The sequence below is a fragment of the Rhincodon typus genome, chromosome 10 (genome assembly GCF_021869965.1).
Source record: "Rhincodon typus isolate 14 chromosome 10, sRhiTyp1.1, whole genome shotgun sequence".
In the NCBI taxonomy this organism is placed as follows: Eukaryota; Metazoa; Chordata; class Chondrichthyes; order Orectolobiformes; family Rhincodontidae; genus Rhincodon; species Rhincodon typus.
Window position 1 is genome coordinate 20,596,776 of NC_063341.1, and position 19,084 is coordinate 20,615,859.

At 39.8% G+C, this 19,084-nt stretch overlaps 1 protein-coding gene across 1 annotated transcript in view; it reads right to left on the bottom strand.

Annotated features, from left to right (window-relative positions):
* Positions 1-19,084, bottom strand: part of stxbp3 (syntaxin binding protein 3) — a 54,640-nt gene that overhangs the window by 13,948 nt on the left and 21,608 nt on the right. The window contains exons 6-14 of the mRNA XM_020529594.2: positions 18,711-18,811; positions 14,496-14,662; positions 12,301-12,391; positions 11,616-11,740; positions 7,951-8,052; positions 5,594-5,651; positions 3,565-3,630; positions 2,188-2,268; positions 1,866-2,004 (exon numbers count right to left, since the gene is read on the bottom strand). Of these exons, the coding sequence (XP_020385183.1) occupies positions 1,866-2,004; positions 2,188-2,268; positions 3,565-3,630; positions 5,594-5,651; positions 7,951-8,052; positions 11,616-11,740; positions 12,301-12,391; positions 14,496-14,662; positions 18,711-18,811 (930 nt within the window). The remainder of the gene's footprint in view (positions 1-1,865; positions 2,005-2,187; positions 2,269-3,564; positions 3,631-5,593; positions 5,652-7,950; positions 8,053-11,615; positions 11,741-12,300; positions 12,392-14,495; positions 14,663-18,710; positions 18,812-19,084) is intronic.

Here is a 19,084-nt window from a genome sequence, read left to right on the forward strand (position 1 = left end):
AATTTTACAAGGCACTGTTAAGGCCACACCTAGTTTCTTGGAACAGTTTTGGTCGCCTTATTTAAGGAGGGACATGTTTGCAATGGAAGCAGTTGAGAGAAGGTTCACTAGGCCAATTCCTGATGGAATTTTTACAAAAAAATCTTATGAGGCAAGGCTGAACAGGTTGTGCCTATACCCATTGCAGTTTAGAAGTTTGAGAGATAACGTTGCGCAAAAACGCAAGATTCTGAGGGGCATTTGACAGAGTAGAGGTTGGATGATGTTTCCTTTTTTTGTGGAAAATTCTGGAACTAGGAGTCTTTGTTTAAAAATAAGGGGTCTTCCATTTAAGAAAGATACAGGGAGGAATTCCTTTACTCAAATTTGTTAGTCCTTAGAATTATCTTCCATAAAATGCAATGGTGACTAGGTCATTGAATAAATTCAAGGCCGAGTTAGACTGATGTTTTATTGACAAGAAAGTTTGGAGTTCTAAACGAAGTGGAGTAAAGTCCACAATCGGATCTGTCATGGCCATACTTAATGAAAAAGCAGGCTTGATCTGCCAAATGGCCTACTCCTGCCCCTATTTGTTATGATTGCCAGGCCATTATAATCTACAGCGCACAAACAATTAACTTGGCATTTCAGACATGATAAAATGGGAATACCTAAGGAAATTCAGAACTTTAATGATTCAGGACTCAAACCACAAGGACAGAGCAAGAAAGCTGATGAGCCTTGCTGCATAGTTTTGGCAGCTTTCTCCAAGGGCCTGCATATCCTACAAGTAGTGGCTTCAAGGCAATGTAGAATTAATGCAAATTCTCAATGTCATCAGTTATAGCATTAGATTTGCTACAGCTCAGAAGAAGCCAAAGTTGTGATTCTGTGAACATAAGCATTGGGCCAGATTCAAACCAGTTTACAAGCTCTTTTTCAATAACTGGGCAGCATGTTTAAAAACAAAAGCAAAAGGTGTAAGGTCATTAAAATATTTCATTTTCTTGTTGTATGGTTATAGACAACAAACCACTATCATTTTATACATTCAGATTAGTTGAATTTTTACACTCAAGTACATTGATTAACAAAATGATTCTCCAGTATCTCAGGCTAAGTGTATCTTCTTTACTCAGCAATGAAAAACTCCAGGCAATTCTGTACATTGCAGGGAAAACTATTTCTATAAATTGGCACAGGAAGACAGACAAAGAAAGTCAACAAAATCCTCTGATCTGTCTCAATGCAAAATGCAGTACTCAAAACAATGAATCTAAATTTTCCTATGGCCACCTAACAGATCTTAATTTCAAACGATTTGGAATCAGTGCAACAACATTTCTGTTCCTGAAGGAGGAATTATCTGGAAGATTGCCTTGCAGGACCAAGAGAACATTCTCAGCAGTGTTGCATTTTATTCCACTAATACCGTGGATTTAATTAAAATCTATATTCAAAATGATTATAGCACCAGTTGTCATGAACAAAAATTAAATCAGTTAAACAAGTAACCATATTATTGTAATAAAATCAAATTATTGAAAATGCTGAAGATCTGAAACAAAAGCAGAAAGTGCTTGAGAAACAAAACAGGTCTGGTAGTGACAGCAGAGAGAGAAACAGAGTCAGAGTCAATTTTGAGCTCAATATAATTTTTCTTCAGAACCTGATCTGAGAATCAGATTATAATATTGGTTTTGTGTGAAATGACGGCAAACTACAATCCATCACTACCATGAAGAAAAATGAATTGGTGCCATTCTTATGAATCCATTTATAAATGTATTTTAATTTGTAAAACTGTTGACTTTTCACATCGTGGTGTTCATAAATAAACAAAACTAACACTAGATTCTGAACCAATGTCACGTTTACTGTACCATTCACGTGGAAGATATAGAGCAAGATGATCCTTAATTTGTCATAACTTCCAATAGACCTATCCAGCAAAATGGGCAGAATGATTCTCATCGGATCCTTAATTTTTTGCTGTTGTGCATCAGTTCCCATGGCAAGGTCCTTAAGAAAAGAACACTTCCTTACTAATAATGGACGTCAACAATCGTTGAACAAGTTTATTGTTTTGACAAATTTTACCGAAACATATCTCAATATTTTATAAAAATAACATTCATAAAAACTATCATTTATTTTACAAAATTGTAATGTCTAGTGTACAGAAGCTTAAAGAATAACATTTACCTGCTCAGCCTTGCAGAGTTTTTCTATCGTCCCATGGAAGTGCCCCATACAGTCTTCAGCTAAGTTCAGATGAACTGTTTGCTATAGTGGGGGAGAATGAAAACATCTTTGCTCTAAATCAGATTTAGACAAAAAGCCCCAGTCAGTCACACTCCAAACTTCATGGTCAAATTCTTTGAATTGAGGCAACACGTGCCCTTCAAAAACAAAACTGCTCTTCACTTTTTAAACGACAGAATTATAGCTCATTGAACTGATAAGGCACACATTTTATTGCTCCTTTCTGCCATTTAATTAGTATGACAATGGAAAAGTGAGATGAGAATATGATTGCCCTTGACATCAAGACACAGTTGATAGAATGTAGCTTACTTATTGGAGTCAAGCCTAATACAAAGAAAGAAAGAGGTCTCAGGACATCTCTGCAGGAGTTCCTCATGGCACGTCCTAGGCTCAAAGATCTTCAGCTATTTCATCAAAGACATTCCCTCGATCATGCGGTCAGAAGTGAAGATGTTCACTGATGATTGCACCATGCTTAGCACCATTCAGGACTCTTCACATACTAAAGCAGTCCATGCCCAAATGCAGCAAGACCTTGGCAATATTCAAATGTAGGCTGACCAGAGCAAAGTAACATTCCTGCCAGGCAATGACCATCTCCAACAAGGGAGAATGTAACCATCATCCATTGACAGTAAATGGCATGACCATCGCAGAATCCACCACAATCAGTGTCCTATGGGTTACCACTGACCAGAAGCTGAGCTGGACTAGCCAGCTAAAATGTATAGCAGGCCAGAGGTTAGGAATACTGCAGCAAGTAACTCGCCTTCTCACCCCACCCCTCTTAGAAACCATAATCCAGAAAACACCTATTTGACCATTACCATCACCTCTCCCAATCCCTTCTTGGTGTCTAGATTTGACCACGTTTTTGTACATTCGGGGCATGAGTGTCTTGCTGGTTAAGCCACCGTTTAATGCCCATCCCTAATTACCCATATTTCACTAAAACAAAATGCTCAAAACCTTTTCCCTTAAAAAGGTAGAGAGAGATAACAAGGTGTAGAGCTGGATGAACACAGCAGGCCAAGCAGCATCAGAGGAGCAGGAAGGCTGACGTTTCGGGCCTAGACCCTTCTTCAGAAAAATCTCAGATTCTCCAGCATCTGCAGTTCCTACTACCCCCTTAAAAAGGTATCTAACTTATCACTGTGAAAAATATAATTTATTTTCAGACTTCTGCCATTCTCAGGTAAATTACTCTACACGTACTGTATAAGCTCTGAATAGGAGCACATGTGAATACATTCACTCTGAAGTGTTATTATAATGCACTAAACAAAATATAGAATTCAACAGTTTATTTCATACCTTGGTCTTTTGCTTTCGGTAGTGAGGCAACTTTTTCATCATTTGTGATAAAGAGCTGAGGGTGACCTGGAAGATAAAGAGATAGCCAGAAAAAAAATCAAAGACGAGCATAATATAACAAGGTTCCATTTATAGACACTGGCATTCATAGTTTGGCTGCTGTACATCTTGCTGTTGCAATTTTTTTTGGAGATTATGACAACAGCAAAATTAAGCAGTTGGTAAAAAGATTTGTCATTTCATAAGAGAATTATAGGGAGATGTTTCATCCATCTTAGTTAATCTATTCATATTCGAATCTCCATTCAGCAGCTCGTTATTTTCTTGAAATACTCCAGGACTTTCACCTGCATCTCCTTACATGTAATATTATCAAATATCCTATATCTAATTTTCCCGCTTCCTTTTCTATCTTATCTGTCACGAAGACCATTTCTCAAATGCCTCCTTCTCAGGTTGAAATGCTTCTTCAGTCCATCTTTCTGTTTAAGATGCAAAACAATGAGGAATTAGTTTTGCAGCACTTCAATACATTATTTCCAGCATATCAACGTCTCCCTTGTAACTTGACAAATTGGAACTGGACACAGAACTCAAGATGTATTCTGACTGCAGCACCACACATGTCCCATTGACTTGCACTCTACTGTTTAGGCAATGTTCTTCAATATTCTGTTGTCACGGTTGACTGATACTCAGCATTAATGGGTTTGTTGAGCATTGAGCTGATTAAAAATACTTGGTTTTTTTTCATTTCTTCAGTTTCAATACAGCCATTCTTGGAGTAGGTATCTCTTTTATTTTCCCTACCAACCTTAAGTACTGTGCACTTTTTCACATTTAATTAACCTGCTGTTGGTTGATTCACTCATTTTATTAAGATCAATTTGAAATTCCTCCACTGTCCCTATTTTGATATCATCTGCAAATTTGCCGACTTTCACCGAATTGCTGGTTTGCATTTATTTATTGCCCACAGATCACCAAAAACTACTGCACAGGTCAAAACATTAACCAAAAAGTGATTTACCACAATGATACCAATGATTGAATAGTTAAAAGTACAAAGGACAGGGATGCAGAAACTTGGTTTGTACACCTTCAAGTTTAGGAGATAAAATCTAGGCATTTAAAATCATTGTGGAATTCACTAAGGTAAACAGAGAAACTATCTTCACTGATGTGGGAAAAACAGAACAAGAGGGTGTCATTTTAATACTGGAAACTATTTAAGGGAGAGTACTGATACGGATGGAACCTACAAACGTTCCTAAGGTATTTCTTTCCCTGCCTAGTAGCAGCTAAACCAAGATTATATTCATTGGAATTCAGAAGATTGAGGGGGGATCTTATAGAAACATATAAAATTATGAAGGGAATAGATAAGATAGAAGTAGAGAGGATGATTCCACTGGCAGGTGAAGCTAGGACAAGAGGGCATAGCCTCAAGATTAGAGGAAGCAGATTTAGGACTGAATTGAGAAGGAACTTCTTCACCCAGAGGGTTGTAAATCTATGGAATTCCTTGCCCAGTGAAGTAGTTGACCCTACTTCAGTAAACGTTTTTAAAGATACCGTAGATTTTTTTTGAACAATAAAGGAATTAAGGGATACGGTGAGAACGTGGGTAAGTGGATCTGAGCCCACGAAAAGATCAGCCATGATCTTATTGAACGGCTGAGCAGGCTCGAAGGGCCGGACGGCCTACTCCTGCTCCTGGTTCTTATGTTAAGATCCTTACAGAAATAGGAGGGACAATAGTTTGGAAATAGATGCAGAAATTGCCACTAGGGTATAGTCAACCCTCAAACCTTTTAACCTAAGGTGGAGCCAGGGCTAGGAGACCAGAACTTACAGTTACCGTAATTCAGGAATTATAACTTTTGTATCAGTCAAGTTGACAAATGTGAGCAATTGAAATTGTAGCTCATGACCAGACTTCCAGACTGGTCATCAAATCTACACTTTGGGGAATCTCAATGTAAAGTTCATGAAATGCTAGTTATATAAAATGTGCACAAATATTTACCTTTCCTTCTGTAGTCTGATGGCTTTTGGAAAGCTCCTTTACCAACTTGTGAATTTTTCTATTTTAAAAAAAAGTTAATAAAATGCTTATTTTGTTAAGTCAAAATAATTGATGTTATTGGCTTTTCCCCTGCTATACCTGGGATTAATGTAATCAAAATTGTAGGCTGATCCTACGGAGATCCCAAAGAGTACAATTTTATTAATTTGATTGCTAACTGAAAGAAGTACCATTTTCAGGGAAAAAAAAACTCCACTTACACACAACATTGGGACAAACTAACACACTGTTTTCTCTCCAACCATAAGAAAGGTATTCAAAACTTAAACTTGATTTTTTTTTTAGAAAGTGCTTTTGTTGTGATAATTACCTTATCACATTGTTGGCAGTAACTGAATTACTGGTTGATATCCCTAATAATCTCTCTTTCAGAGCTGCAGTATAACTGCAGTTTGAGGTTTAACAGGTCTAAATCAAAATCTTGGCACACTTCAGGTCAAAAGTTAGTAGGCAATCTAATCCAAAGCAACTGTAGTTGCTTCAGAGAGATTTGACAACGAGTCATTACAATAACTGACAAAAAAATTAGTTATTATAGCTTATTAATCAGCCAGTCAGATAAATATTCTCACAATTAAGGTGATCCAGAACATATGCAAGAACTGAAATATTGCATCAGCTGTGGTAGGCACTATAGTTTTGCAAAAATTATTAAAACGGATGCTTCTTCCCCGATTATGTAATCTTGCACTGCTGCAATGTTGCTGGTTTTAAACTGCAAAAGTAATTTTGTCTTACTGAACTATACAGGGTAGTACTTAGAAATTTGGTCCAGATCCTTTACCAATTGTAGATCTTATTTACCCTAAAATACACAACACTCTCTCGAACTGTTTACATCTCCGTGAAAATCTGTCTACTTCCCACCTGATCAACTACAGTAATGGGTAGTCATAATATGAACATGCACAATTAGAAAACCATGGCTTAGCACAACTTTGACGTTCTTGCTTATTTTGATAGATTTTAAAACATTATTTGAAATCCTGTGTTATTAAGCAAAGATAACATGCTGGAAGTCAGAAATAAAAACAGAAAATACACACCAGGTCAGGCAGCAACTTTGGAGAATGAATCAGAGTTAACAGGTTAAAAACTGAAAGACTTGCGGGTGCTGTGAATCAGAAACAAGAATAGAAATTGCTGGAAAAGCTCAGCAGGTCTGCCAGCACCTGTGGGGAGAAATCAGAGTTAACGTTTCAGGTCGACAATGCTGAGGAAGGGTCACTCGATCCAAAACATTAACTCCGATTTCTCTCCACAGATGCTGCCAAACCTGCTCAGCTTTTCCAGCAATTTCCATTTTTGTTAATCTAGGAGGTTGATGACCTTTCATCAGAACTGGGAAAGGTCAGAGATGTTGTTTGATTTGGGCAAGGGTTAAATAGGACATGGACAAGTAGTGGTCTGTGATAGGAAAGAGAGGAGATTAATACATATTCTGATATTTTGTTGGATAAGAGCATTATAAAACAAAATGAACAATGTATTACTCTCCTGTGAAAGCATTGCATCCTTTAAGGCATCAATGTCTAATTGTTATTAAGTAAACAAAACATCAGGTTAATTGAAGTTTAATAATTTAGTGACAGTACTTTATTGAACTGGAAGCATGTTTCAGACTCGAGCGCAACAAATAAATTCCTTTATTACACAGTGTATGAGACACGTTAGGATTTCATATTAATAAATTGAAAAGCTACATAAATCCAGACTATGCTTTTGTTGATGAAATATTATTAAAATATAACAACACAAGTTTGAAAACACCCAATTCAAATTTTTTAAGTTTTATTCTAAGCCAGTGAACAAACCAAATGCTGCCTTGTGAAATACGAAGTACACAATAACAAATATAACATTACAGAAACACTGCTTGGCACTTGGGGCAAGACCAGATGCTGTTGGCACTAACTGGTGGTTTGGGAAGTCACTCCATAGCTGGATTACACAAACAGCACAAACTACATACGGCATTACTATTGAATGGAGCTTTACTTACAACTTGATGGCAATGTTTTCAAGTATGCTTTTCCAAGTTTCAAGTTCAAAGTTTGCAAATGATACTTCATTACGTTTACTTCCTTTGCAAATTATGAAGAGTCATCCAGCAAAAACCCTGTTTAAATAGTAGCTTGGGGCATTGTGACCAACAACTTCAACACATTACTGCTGACAGTGAGCTTCCAATGGACACAGACATTTATTTATCTTACATGTTGTATAGGCCAAGAAAAGAGAAGATAAATGTAATGTTTTAACATTTTAAACTCATAACAGAAGGAGCTTATACATACTCGCTGACTTCGGCAATATGTAAATGCCGCAATTTTACCCAAAGTTCGTCATCCTCATCCAAAAGGGCCTCGTTCATTGTGGTTTCATCCTTTATTTGGTATCTATTAAAATTAAAAGGACTTAAAGTCACGTTTTTATTTCAATAGGCACTGAATGCATTGCAATTCGGAGCACCACATTTCTTCCAATCTTACAAGTTTATGTCTATCACAGAGCTGCATATAAGAGACGTGAGGGTGAGAAAAACAAATCAAACGCCCTTCGTTTCCTGTATGACCAAGGATGAACAACGAGCCTTGTAATTTTATGCTTTAAAACCCATAATCACACACTAGCCTACAATACTAAGTCCAAAATGCAAAACACTACTAAGCCAAAAATTTCAACATTAACACCCTGCAACTTTTCAATGATACAAAAAGTACTTCATTTCTTTCAACAAATGTTGTCTGTGTCCACACATTTGGGTGGAATCTGTTTGAATTTTAGTTTATTTTTATTTTAGAAACATGCGTTGCATACAGATAATAAACACATGATCTTTTGTATAGGTTAAGTGTTAAGGATGAAACCAGTGCCAGTTTCTTTGAGCATTACAGATATTTTGCTTACTTTAAAATGCTGCATTTGTTTAAACTATTTCCCCGTGATTAAGTCTGACCCTGACAGACTTAAAATGCAAGTTTTAATTGACCAGGCTAAGTTTTTGAATGGAATTGATGATAAAATAGAATTCATAATAAATGCAACATTTGGACTAAGACACAAAGGAGACATAACAATTCTACAGAGATAGTAGGAACTGCAGATGCTGGAGAATCCGAGACAACAAGGTGCAGGGCTGGATGAACACAGCAGGCCAAGCAGCATCATAGGAGCAGAGAGGCTGACGTTTCGGGCCTAGACCCTTCATCAGAAAAGGGGGAGGGGAAGGGGGTTTTGAAATAAATAGGGAGAGAGTGGGAGGCGGATAGAAGAGGGATAGAGGAGAGGATAGGTGGAGAGGAAACAAACAGGTCGAAGAGGCGGGGATGGGGCCAGGAAAGGTGAGTGTAGGTAGGGAGTTAGGAAGGGGATAGGTCAGTCCAGGGAGGACGGACAGGTCAAGGGGGCGGGATGAGGTTGGTCGGTAGGAGATGGAGGTGCGGCTTGGGGTGGGAGGAGGGGATAGGTGGGAGGAAGAACAGGTTAGGGAGGCAGGGACGAGCTGGACTGGTTTTGGGATGCGGTGGGGGGAGGGGAGATTTTGAAACTTGTGAAATCCACATTGATACCATTGGGCTGCAGGGTTCCCAAGCGGAATATGAGTTGCTGTTCCTGCAACCTTCGGGTGGCATCGTTGTGGCACTGCAGGAGGCCCAGGATGGACATGTCGTCTGAGGAATGGGAGGGGGAGTTGAAATGGTTCGCGACTGGGAGGTGCAGTTGTTTATTGCGAACCGAGCGTAGGTGTTCTGCAAAGCGGTCCCCGAGCCTCCGCTTGGTTTCCCCGATGTAGAGGAAGCCACACCGGGTACAGCGGATGCAGTATACCACATTGGCAGATGTGCAGGTGAACATCTGCTTGATGTGGAAAGTCTTCTTGGGGCCTGGGATGGGGGTGAGGGAGGTGGTGTGGGGGCAGGTGTAGCACTTCCTGCGGTTGCAGGGAAAAGTGCCGGGTGTGGTGGAGCTGGAGGGGAGTGTGGAGCGGACAAGGGAGTCACGGAGAGAGTTGTCCCTCCGGAAAGCAGATAAAGGTGGGGAGGGAAAGATGTCTTTGGTGGTGGGGTCGGATTGCAGATGGCGGAAGTGTCGGAGGATGATGCGTTGGATCCGGAGGTTGGTGGGGTGGTACGTGAGGACGAGGGGGATTCTTTTTTGGTTTTTATTGCGTGGACGGGGTGTGAGGGATGAGGTGCGGGAGATGTGGGAGACACGGTTGAGGGCGTTCTCGACCACCGTGGAGGGGAAGTTACGGTCCTTGAAAAACGAGGACAACTGAGATGTACGGGAGTGGAATGCCTCATCCTGGGAGCAGATGCGGCGGAGGCGAAGGAATTGGGAATAGGGGATAGCATTTTTGCAGGAAGGTGGGTGGGAGGAGGAGTATTCTAGGTAGCTGTGGGAGTCGGTGGCAATTCTACAGACCATGTTCAAAAGGAAGTGAAACAGCAAAATTTGTCATTTCTGAAATTTTCTGCCAAGATTTCAACGTAATTGAACAAAATAATGATTTAGGCCCAAACTATCAATGCTTGGATTTCGGAAATCCTGTATGGTGGTTCAAAAATGCATTTACTCAAGAAAGTGCCCAACCCATAGAGGAAGCCAATCCTTCAGACCAGCGATACATTTTTCCTTAAATTGCGCCTATTCAGGAATGTGCAAAACATTCCACCCAAATGTGTGAACAGAGACATCTGTGGCTATATTGTCCATCAATGATGAGCTGGTGCTCGTCGTCAACTGAAATCTCACTAAAGGCCCGTTTCTCCTTTTGATATTTCAAATACCTTAAACACAGTTTAACCAAATCCAAACTCAGTTCATTGATCTTCCTTTTCACCAGAAGACTAAGGGCCAGGGAAGTTACTGTTTTGATACACAAGGGCATCAAGGGTAGTATTCCCTCTAACAAAAGGGCTCTTATGGCATGGTGATAGTGTCCCTACCTCTGGTCTGGGAGACCCAGGTTCAAGACCTGCCTGCCCCAGATGTCCAATAACAGCTCCAAACAGGTTGGTTATAAAGTACCTTCCCTCTAATTGTTTTTAGCTGCATTAGCCTCCAAAAGTCTGTGCTTGGCAGTGGCTTTCAAAACCAGAAGTCAATGCTGAGAATAGTTTTGGTGTGCCCACTGGAGTACACTGAAATCCCAAATGGCTGAACAATTGGCAAGGGTTTATATAATATAATTTATTTTATATAATCCCTACAGTGTGGAAACAGGCCCTTTGGCCCAACAAGTCCACACTGAACCTCAGAGCATCCCACCCGGACTCATACCCACTATAACCCACCTAATCTACACATCCCTATGGGCAATTCACCTAAGCTGCACATCTTTGGTCTGTGGGAGGAAACCGGAGCACCCGGAGGAAACCCACGCAGACACGGGGAGAATGTGCAAACGCCACACAGACAGTCACCCGAGGCTGGAAATGCACCCAGGTCCCTGGCACTATGAAGCAGCAGTGCTAACCACTGAGCTACCATGCTGCCCTAAGGCAGGGAAGAGGGTCTGTGACCACAGTCAGATTAGACTTGATCATCTTGAATGGTGGAACAGGTTCAAAAGACCAAATGGACTCTTCCTGGTCCAAAATTCCTAAGATCTGAGTGAAACCACAGACTGATCTGTTGCTGCAGCAACAATAATAAATGCAATAATCTTAAAACTATTTTCAATCAATAATCAATCACCAATGACACTGCTCAATTACACTGGATCCTGAAGATTTTACTCTCTCGCTCATGCAAATGACTGAATGGGAATTTTGATTCACCTCAGCAAATCTGTGGCAGGGTCCACTGCATGCTGGATGCATTTCTCAATTGCAGGCTTCACAAAAACTTCAAGCGGTAATATTTCCCAACAATTACAATTCCTATCACCCACCTCCTCAAACATAGATATTGCTAACGCAGCAGTACTGAACTGAAAAGGTTTTTTGATGCTTACCTATAAATATTATTTTCAATTGGAACCAGGTCATATGCCATTGCCTGGAAAGTTAGCTCATGCAATATCGTCGACACTGGGTCAAATCCACGGTCAACTATCAAAAGCTGTGACTGTGTTTTTCCCTGAAATGTTCCACAACCAAAGTTCAGTTATTAAGGTATAATTCAAATGTACAGTCAGGTAAATAAATTATCAACTCATCACCACTTTCCCCCATGCACTAGAATGTTAAGTCAACTTTCGAAAGGACTAAATGTGTGCAGTACGTACCACCCTGGCTCCTGCCTTGATCAGTTCAATTATACTTTGTACTATGTTAAACCAACACAATCAAATTAGCTGCAAGACTGGGGTCATGCCAATTTTCCAAGCACCAACAAAGGATCATAATGAGAAAACAGTCTGGGAAAATGTGTGTTTGGAATGATTTGAAAAATGACAACGGAGCCAAGTCACACTAAAGCTGTGATAGCCCCACACTGGGTGATGACCTGAGCCCAAGTAGAATCAAAAGACCAGGTGATCTCAAGCTGCAACAGTTACACCAGACTGCACAACTGCATGCCAAGAGGACTCCTATGTCACAAGAAACAAACCCACCGACAAGCTTGCTTCCACAGGATTACATCAAACCAAAGGCATTGAAATTGAATCAGAATTTCAGGGTTTACACATTTCCTACCTTTACATTGTATTGCTGGTCTAGTTTGTAATGTTCTGCCAACTTTTCCTCTACCATGTTTGCAAGATACTCTGCATTATTTTCAGTAGCCCTGGATATAATCACAAAAACATCAGAACAGAAATAAAATTTTGATCCAGGTCATCTTTTTACTGTAGCATAAGTGAGTCATGAATTAGAACCACAGAAGATTCAGTATCTTTGGAACCGATTACTGGAGTTTGGTATCTTAATAAATCGGTTTTTGCTGGGCAAATAACACTGCCACCACAATTTGTTCAAATTGCCTGCAAATCTTAAAAGATCAAAATAATATCAACACAAAAAACAGAACTGCTGCTGAAAACAATAGGTGAAAGGGATTGAGAAATCAAACAAGGTTGAAACACTAAATAAAAACAGAATTTTCTTACAATGGACAGCAAGTCAGTCAGCATCAGAAGGTGAAAGATGGTATTTTGAGTGCATGCTTTTGTATGTAATATTCTGCTCAATTATAGCCGATGCAGTATGTGTACTTAGCAGCCAGACTTTATTTCAGCACTGGGGATGTGAAGTTTGTCTTGACTATATCTTTTCAAAAGAAAGTTTTGCACTTTTATTGTACCTTTCACTACCTACACAACTTTACAACCAATTAAGTATTTTTCATGTCCAGTCCCATTGTCATGTAGGAAGGGTAGCTATCAATTTGCGCACAGCAAACGTCCACAAACAGCCACACAAGTTGTAGGATAATCTGACTTTGACATGGTGGTTGAGGGACAAATACTGGCCAGACCTCCAGATATAGCTCTTCTGCAAAAGTGTTATGGGAGCCACTTCAGAGGGTAGACAAAGCCATGCTTTGTATAGGCATTTGAAAAAGGCAGGACTCCAACAGTTCAGCTCATCCTTAGTACTGCAGTCAAGTATTAGCCTAGATCTTTGAGCTCAAGTTTCTGATATGAAGCTTGAACTCATGTTTCAGATTCAGTGTCAAGAGTGTGATTGACTAAGCTGTGGCTAATATGAAAACAGAAAGTGATGGAAATGTTCAGCAGGTTGGGCAGTATCTGTGGAAAGAGTGAACTAATGTTACAAGTCCAGTATGACTCCTCTTCAGAGCTGGTGAGAGTTGAAATGCGATGGGTTTTAGATATCTGTAATTAACTTGCTCAGAGATGATGCGGCACACCTATGCAGCAAGACATTATCTCTCGGCCTTCTGGCTCAGAGATAGCGACACTATCACTGAACCATAAAAGCCCTGTGATGGTTTTTATGTTGTTGACAAAGGGAGAAGGGTCAAGTGGAATAAAAGGGAGGATAAGGAACATGTTAGTGAATGGAGATATTAAACACGAAAGATATCAGGGAGATGGCCAACCACCTTTAGTCATGGTCTTCACTAGGCGAGTTCCAGACTGACAAAATGGATAACCTGTTCCAAAACTCTGGATATTACTCTTGGGCCACCTGCTGTGTGTATAGGCAGCATGGGTAGGTACCCTATGCTCAGACGTTCCTCTATCCCTATGAGGGAGGGCAGATATACAGTACATTATAAACACAGACCCATAGCTTATCAAGCAGCAACCGTTTCCCAAGATAGCTTTTGAATGCTAATATGAAGTACTCAAAAATATTTTCCCTTACTGTCCAAACATGCCTGTTTCTTAAGGTGCTGACTATGATTGTACCTGGTACTAATAACCATTCTTCATGTAAACCTTGACAGGGAACATTCACAGCAATCCTTAGCCTGTCCTTAACCATCATCCTTACAGGCAAGAATTCCACCAGGAAAACCTATCATCAGGAGCAGGCACATTGCCACTTTACCCCTCCTCGGCCAGGAATGCTGAAGCAAATGCTCGCCTACTTGAGGAGAGCTAAAAGCATAAAGGCTAATAGAACCATGGACATTCATTATATAACCCAAGAAATCTATTGAGAGCCATTGGAATTAGAGAAATAAAATGAACACCAAATAAACTGAACACCATCATCTGAATCCAACTGTTGCTATTGAACTCTGCTGGTTTCAGGTTATCCAAATTAACTAGGTAGGTACAGAAGCTTTGTGGAATTCGTGTTGTACACAAAAAAAGCTAGAAACCAAAACCTTTGATAATGCATTTTATACCCCTGCCATTCAAAGGCAACAACAAGCTCATATCTTTTTCTCATGTAATAAAAATGTCAAAATGGACCTGTAGTCATTTCCACGCTCCTTTCTGTATCGTACTCCAGGATTTTCATCCAAAGTTGCACATAATGTCACAATTTTATCAGCCACCATTTCCAATGTGGTTACTTTATCTTTTGACGTTGGACTATAGATAGAATGAAATGCATCCGGAATGTCAAAAGTGAACACCTGGTTGAAGATAGAAGAAAATTTTAATCAGGAAAGATCTAATGATTTTGATATCACTTTCATAAATGTCTAAGAGTTAGATGGTTTAAAAAAAAATCCAAATCTGGGTGTTACAAACATGGGGATGCTAAGTGAAACTAGATAAGAATCCAATGAAGTGCTAAGGTCAGTATGAAGGACTCTGCAAACAGTGGAAATGTACCATACAATTGGAATTAAGCCTATTTGGCAGATATTTTCAAGAAAGACTACGAAACAAACCCAATAATTACAGATTAATAAATCTTTCACCGCTACCCCTTGTACCCCCTCATCCGTCATGTTCCACCATAACCCCACACCACTTTTATAGCCACTCACCATGCATTCACCATAGGTAGGCCATATCTACCATATGGAGATGAGATCAATAAACGTCTAACAATTATCTCACTCGCACACAGTGGATACTGAAAAGCCTCCCATTCCTGAAACCCAATCAAAGTTTTTAAATCTCTAGTGGTCAACCTCCTTTAAAACAAAGTCTTCCATTCAGACCCAAGAAAAATCCTTGATCGATTCTCTTTAACTGTTAATAAATCTGTGAATTCATAACTCTTTTGATGAAATAAATGTAGCTTTTAAGAATCAGCCAAGCCTTCAAAATGACAACAATAGCCCTGTACAGCAGATGACCAACTGTCCCAGAATTTCCAGGATTTCAAGAACTTGGCTCAATATCATGTGTCCACTACATTCCAGCACGCTATTTGTCCCATAATTCTCAGGTGGTGCATGAGTAAACTGTGCAAGGCCTCATTTTGCCATTGCCTGGGAATCTTTAGAGCCTGTCTAAGGGCTGCTTTGCATATGTAACCCAGAGCTAGAGCCACAGCAAAACAAGTGGTCAGCACCATTCCCCTCCTGGCTTCAAAGGGGAGTCAGGTGGTGGGCAGTGGTCCAGCCTGTTGGAAGGGGCACTCATGCTCAAGTCAAAGGGATCAGGTCCAGGCAGCCCAGAGGAGGGGGATGATGACAGGAATGTCCAAAGTGTCGGGCATTCTGTGTAGGAGAAGCAGCAATCAGGTGAGGGGAAAGGAGAGGTGAGGTGGGAATGAGGGTGATTTTGGAATCTATACAGATCAGCCCCACCTGGAGATTGTGTTCTATTTTACCAACACCACACTTTAGAAAAGACACGAAGGCTTTGGTGATGGTGCAGAAGATACTCACGAGAATGATTCCAATGATGAAGGTTTGCAGTTATGGGGATAGACTAAAAAAAAAAATTGGTTTGTTGTCCTTAGAACGAAAGACTAAAAGATGTGACAGAGGTGATTAAAATTATATATGAAGGATTTAGATGAAGTAACCAAAGATAAATTATTTCCCGTTGTCAAAAAGTCAACAATAATGCTTGCGCTAATGCTTGGATGCTTGGATGCTTTGCTTTGTTCATCTTTTTTGCCTGGCTTGGACTGTTTTCTTTGCAGCAAAGAAAGCCGAGGGGGGAACATGATTAAGGTGTATCAGATTATGAGGGGTATGGACAGGGTAAGTAGGGAGCAGCTGTTCCTCTGGGTTGAGGGGTCAATCATGAGGGGGCATAGTTTTAGGCTAATGGGCAGGAGATTCTGAGGGGATTAGAGAAAAAAAGACCTTGAGGATGGTGGGAATCTGGAATGCATTGCCTGGGATGGTAGTGGAAGCCAGAAACCTTACAACCATTAAAAAAAAGTTTGGATGAGCGCTTGAAATATCATAATATTCGAGGATATAGGACAAGTGCAGGAAATTGGGATTAGCGCAACATTAGTGGTAATTGTTGTTGGTGCAGATTCAGTGTCGAAGGGCCTTTTCGGTATGACTCTATGACTCATAATTTAGCAGAATTCCCTTTTAGAAATCATATATTGGGAAAAATGAAAAGCAAATACACTACCACCTATAAATTCACTTGACACCAATGATGTATAAAATCAATAGAACGTTGGCTCTCTCAAGCGTACCCATTTTTAGAAATGTCTATGAGTCCTCCTTTTTGAACTTACAGGATTAAAAAGTTGGCATGCAGGTGCAATTTTGGAGTGTGGGTGGTATTAAGGCGCTATTGGGGCTGGGTGAAGTGGCAAGTGATAAGAGCCAAAGGGCCTACCATCCCATTGTTAAGCAATAGATGCATTAGAAATATTGTTTCTCCTCACCCTGCATTGTCATGTGCCAACTTTCCCTTGTAGGTCAAACTGCCCTGCTAAATTTAGGTAGAAATAGTAGGCCACTTTCATTTCCTAAACTGAGAGGATGACCTGCAAAGCACCTTTCAAAAATCTGTTCAATTTATGGATCTACGTTCTCAGTCAGATTGAAGGACAACAAAAATCTGCCTGCCTCCATCTACACATCTTGAGATTAAAGTGAAGAAAGAAATCATTGCATTCTTGTAATCAAAATCCTTGTAAAACCACCACTTCAGAATTCAACTGTGTCACATCCAAATTATGGCTGTACTTCATTTTTGCCAACAACGTAAAGCATCCACAGCTGTTACAGGAAACAAAAATGGTATGCGTCACAAATAAACAGCCAATATCTTATGAGTTCATACAAATGCCAGGAGCTCCTGTGGCACAGTGGGTAGGATTGCTACCTCCAAGTCAGCAGCTCCAGGTTCAAGTCCCACTACAGGGCTGGATGGTCAAGGAAGGTTTGATGGTAAGGTGGCAAAACAACTTGAGCGCCAACCTGCAAATCCTTCCAACATACAGCAACAGGTGAACATCAGGGCAGATTCCTAGCCAGTTAGTTGATGGGAAAAATATTGGAGCCTCACCATCACTATCTATCGTTCCACGTGACACCACATACAGGGAGTCCCTGATTTACAAACGTCCGAACATGAACACTCATACGAGATCATGTCCATAAGTCCAACCGTGTAATTTTAAAGACCTGCAGTGTGCTCCAACTGGTGTACAAATCAGCTTGCCTTCAGATTCCAGAATGGAACTCACTCACAACCCAGAGACTGCCTGTACCGTAGAAGAGTGTGTTGCTATAGCAATTCAGACTGTGTGGGAACCAATATGTTGGACGTTGAGTATGGATCATATTGGTGCTGTTCAACTGTTCATTCCCTGTTCTGGCTGGGGTGGATTTGGATTCTTCCGAAAAAGTATGATATTTGACTCAAAATCTCAAATTTCGTTCCTGGTCTCTAGAGATGCTGTCTGACCTACTTAACTTTACAGTATTTCCCATAACTAATTTGAAAAGAAAACAATGGGTTTGGTATTTTAGTTGGCTTAACTGATCACTTCTAAACAGTTGGGGGGAGGAATTTTAAACACAGAATTCTTTAATTGATTACAGGTCTCATCTTTTTTCTTTCCTAAGGAATGTCAGGAAGGACTAGTTCTTTGGGATGAGATTCAATAATAAACGCTATGAGCCAGACTTTCAGCACCCTAGGTACACAAAGCAGCAAGAATCCTAGTTGTCAAATAGTAACATCAACAGTAGCTGGAGCAGTTAGTTGATTTGAATACAGTGTACTTACTGAGCTATGTTTTTTGCACAGGAAGCAAATATCATGGTAACATTAAATAACCTGAAATGTTTAGTGTAACACATCCATACAAGGTTCGACAGCTTAAAGATAAATTAATAACCCATAGAGCCCTGAATGCAGCATCATACCAATTAGAACTTTAATGCTTTTCCGATTAAGAGCAACTGATTACTGTTTTGCCGAATGTCATGCACTTCCAAACGCATTCTCAAACTAAATAATCAGCTGCAATTAAAAATAATTAACAAATCTAAAAAGGTTTTAATTGAAACGTGAGAAAAATAAGCACAGATGCATTAATGCAATCCTATAATTAGATCTTCACCATGTTGTATGAAACCTTGTTGCACTCTTGGGTAAAAAGTGGAAGACATAACACTTTTCCATCCAAACAGCTAAAACAAAGCAGATTACTTCATGTGAAACAAGCACCACAACATTTGAACGTTTAAGCTATTGTGCACACAAATTTTTTTTAGTAGAAAAATGCTTATGAAGTACCTTAGATTCATATGCAAGAAAGGAAATGTTCACTTCTTTACAACGTTTTATGGCTTTGGTACATGTGGTCTTTAACTGACTGAAGAGGTTATCAGGACAATCTAGAATTTCAAAAAAAGATACTTCAACAAAACTAACCCTCTGTTTTTACTTCAGTGTTCATTAAAAAGTATTGCTTAATATAAACAGGATTAAACTGGGAACATCAATATAATCAAGGCAATGACTCAATATGCATCTACATCTGCAACTTCAGAGTTTAAACACCGAAGCCCAAAAGAAAATACAGATAGTCCACTTTACCTGACATCAACATATTAATTCAGTGGAGAGAAAGATACCAAAGATATGGTGCGGTCATACCCTAAGAATGA